This window comes from Pagrus pagrus (genome assembly GCF_965226575.1).
Source record: "Pagrus pagrus genome assembly, chromosome: 3".
NCBI lineage: Eukaryota > Metazoa > Chordata > Actinopteri > Spariformes > Sparidae > Pagrus > Pagrus pagrus.
This window is the reverse complement of record NC_140187.1, coordinates 20,523,848-20,527,718: the sequence shown is the minus strand read 5'-3', so window position 1 is coordinate 20,527,718 and position 3,871 is coordinate 20,523,848. Positions and strand designations below refer to the sequence as shown.

At 43.0% G+C, this 3,871-nt stretch overlaps 1 protein-coding gene across 1 annotated transcript; it reads left to right on the top strand.

Annotated features, from left to right (window-relative positions):
• Positions 1-891: 891 nt before the first annotated feature.
• Positions 892-3,428, top strand: LOC311254614 (single-strand selective monofunctional uracil DNA glycosylase-like). The gene is made up of 2 exons (XM_084348487.1): positions 892-1,387; positions 2,064-3,428. Exons 1-2 carry the CDS (start codon positions 1,061-1,063, stop codon positions 2,592-2,594), a joined length of 858 nt encoding a protein of 285 aa, XP_084204613.1. The 5' UTR covers positions 892-1,060; the 3' UTR covers positions 2,595-3,428.
• The last annotated feature ends 443 nt before the right edge of the window (positions 3,429-3,871 follow it).

Sequence of the window (3,871 nt, the reverse complement as noted above, 5' to 3'; positions counted from 1 at the left end):
CTGGCTGTGTTGACTGTTTTTATTTCTCACACAAGAACATGATAAAGATGAGATTTTTTGTTTCACACCATTCTGAACTACATTTAAAAATCCTTGTCACATATATTTTATTGACCTATTCTTGTAAATTCCAGTTAAGTTTCAGTTCCTTCTGTGTCCCAGCACATTCTTAACTAATTATACGTATATATGGGGATGAAATTGGTAAATTCAGAAATGGTGGGGACGTACATACATACATGAACACATATTACAGCTGATATATCGATATTGGGACTTTTTACTCCCAAATTCTTACAATTGGCTGAAAAAAGGTCATCTCAAGTAACCTACAAATCCTGCATAGTATCCTGTGAGTGTCTAGTGTCCTTTTTTATTTTTTCATTACATCAGAGTGGTGCATCTGCTCTGGTTGGTTTAGTGTCTTTGGTGCCACCCAGGTGTAATTGAATAAGAGAGCTGTCCCTCATCTTTGTGGGCTCTCTCTGACAATTTGAGCGCACCATTGCTGCTGACAAATGCTGCATTCAGGTACTCCTCGGATGGTCCCACTGGTTTTCCACTTTCTGTCGCTCAGATAATCTAAAGAACACACTGACGGCAGTTTTCAGCATTTGAGTGACAAAGAAGTGCAAAGGAAACGATACAATAACTTTGTTAACAGTTTCTTACACTCAACTCAGTGCTTACTTTCTCCCGCCATGTGTGTCAACTCGTGTACCAAAACTTTCTGTGACGTTGTTCTGACTTCAGAGGGCATTCATTTGAATTTTCCCAGTCGGTAACACGTTTTTCCGTACATTCCTACAGCACATGAACGCACCCAAACCCTTTGCTGTAACGACGCCAGCGCTCCTGTAGAGGGCAGCATCCGCTTTGAGTGCGGCCACATGAAGGAGGCGCAGAAGAAGAAAACACTGGTGGAAGAAGTTTAGCTTCATCACAACAAACCTCCAGCACTGTACGATGTCACAACTTTGAAGAAGCTGTCAAAACGTAACGTTAATGCCACGGTATTATCTGACAAACGTGCTCTCATTTAACACGGTTACTGTAAAAGATGTCGGATGACAATGCGGGTGAAACGGCTGAGCTCGCTCGTGGAGATGCTGCGGAGAAGCCTTTGTGTGAGTCAGAGGAGCAGGGATTTAAACCAGCACCCCCGGAGGTCACCATGACCCCCTCCTCCAGGTTTCTGCAGGTTGAACTGGAGCTGAACACTCACCTCCGGGGGCTCACCTTCAGCGAGCCCGTCCGGTACATCTACAACCCGCTGGAGTACGCCTGGGAGACCCACCGCTGCTACGTGGAGAAGTACTGTCGGGGCGGACAAAGGGTCCTGTTCCTGGGGATGAATCCAGGACCTTTCGGCATGGCACAGACCGGGGTGAGCAGAGCAGACATACATTTAAATGCATTCAGCATGATAATTTAGTGACGCATTACGCACCCGGTGGTGTTTACTCATTGGCTGCGAATGCGGAAGCTAACCAAAACAACAACAAGCCTTGTTTTGAGCAGGGCCAGCCTTACCTTGTGATATAAAATCATGGCTGAAGAAGGCAAGACAGCTTCCCTGGGCCCTCATCATCATCAGGGGCTCCTGTGGCCCCATGTTGAATGTGTGTCAGCTGGTTTGTGATGTAATTAAACACAAGTTTATTTGGAAATTTGCCCATTTAAGAACATTATCATCTGAAAATAAGAGTGGATACTGCATTATTCTCTGTTTTCTCTCGTCAAAAGAGGCACACAGCTCATATTTGCCCCAAAATCCCCACAAGGGGTCAATTTGGCTGTGTAGCATGAGGTGAAATATACATTTATTAAGGAGGGAATAAGTCCTATCTTGCTACTAAGATTTATTTTCTTGTTCATGCCTTATTACTTGTACACCCAGTTTGAGCTTTGCTTTTCACCAGATGTCATTATGCTGCTGGTTACTTATAACAAACATTCCTGACTTGTTTAAATCAATGTAATCTTGCTTTACTGTTAGCTCTCAATGTTGTCTCTACGATGTGTTCACAAAAGCTAAAAAGATCCACTTTTCCTTGGCACAGGTCCCCTTTGGCGAAGTGAAGTCGGTTGTTGATTGGCTGCAGATCACCGGAGAGGTCGGTCACCCTCCTGATGAGCATCCAAAGCGACAGATCTCAGGACTCGCCTGCAAAAAGAGTGAAGTGAGTGGTGCACGTTTCTGGGGCTTCTTCAGGAAGGTTTGTGGTGAACCAGCACAGTTCTTCCAGCACTGCTTTGTCCACAATCTGTGCCCACTCATCTTCATGAGTGCCAGTGGGAAGAATTTGACCCCTCCTGAGCTGGCTGCAGGTGAACGAGAGAAGGTCCTGGGGCTCTGTGACATTGCACTGTGCCAGGCGGTGGTAGCGCTGGGCGTCTCCATGGTGATAGGAGTTGGAAAGGTGGCAGAGCAGCGGGCGCGGCGAGCTCTGTCTGCTGCAGATGTCAGCGTGCGAGTTGAGGGCATCATGCATCCGTCGCCTAGGAACCCGCTGGCCAATAAAGGCTGGGAGGATGTAGCTAGACGCAAGCTGGAAGAACTTGGTGTCATGTCGCTGCTGAACAACAAGTGAGCGAATCAACCTTGTCTGATCAATCGCAGCATAAAGTACACTCACTCTGACACGGATCGGGGTGTGAGGAGTTTGAGAAAGAGACTCAGTGTATGTGTAGTGTGATCAAGTGTTCAGTGTACTGCTTAAAAGTACATGCTCACATCTCTCCTCACAGCTCAGGACACTGAGAAATACACTAATGCCTTCCACCTCTGTCATCACTAATGCTGTAAACACATCTGCTCAGCAACTGCATGTTGTCTTCATCTGTAAACATCTGTCTTAGTTTAGTTTAACGTAAAAGCACTATATTTGAAGTGAAACTTTAAATTCAGCTTTATAGCAGGCACAACAGCCTGTCCCTATATGCATTAGCTAATGATGATACATATTGACACACGGTGACCCATAAACATGATTGTACATATTAGACATTTTAATTTACCTGCAAAAGGTAATAATTCATTAAACAGAACATCTGTCACTTTAAGTCTTCAGCATACATGAAACAAACACAGTTTTGCATGTTTACAGAATGACGTCCTCAGGAAGAGCAAAATCTTTACAGACCCACTGTAGCTTTTGATCATTCAGCAACATGTCATAATGCTGTTACAAAAAATACTTTGTAAAAATACTCTGTAAACATTGCTCATACTGAACTACTGCACAAGGCTAATCTTTTCAAGCTTTTTATTTTTAAAATTTTGTTTAAAATGTCATTTATTTTGTTAATGTGTTTTATTTCTTTACACGCCGTTTTTATCTACATTTCTACCAATTCTGAGTACTTCTGGGCTCAGGACTCCTGAACTGAAGACTTTCCTGTTTCAATAAAAATCCTAAACCCTTTTTCCGGCCAATACCAATAACTGATAATTAACTCCTTCTCATGATGGATACGAATAATTTCACATTTTTGTATTCTAATAACAAGTTTATAACCTGTAGAGGGTAAGAGAGGGGCTAAGATGTAGTGAGCAATGCTATATGATTTACTTTTCCATATTCTTCTACTTCTCTGTGTTTGTTGGTGGATCACAAACCAGCTTTTTAGTCGCAAACAGCTGCCTACTGTATCAGGATTAGTAAATGTGCTTGTAAGTCAATGAAAGCAATGTGACTTCATACTATTGGCTCTATTTATCGGCTAGAAATTTCACTGATACTCATAAATACCCAGTAATATGAATTTCGGTCTAATATATATCGTGCACCCCCAGGTAGCGTAATATGCTACGGTTAGCATGTTACTAAAACATGCTAAATGCGAGCATTCTTGCACCAATTAATGC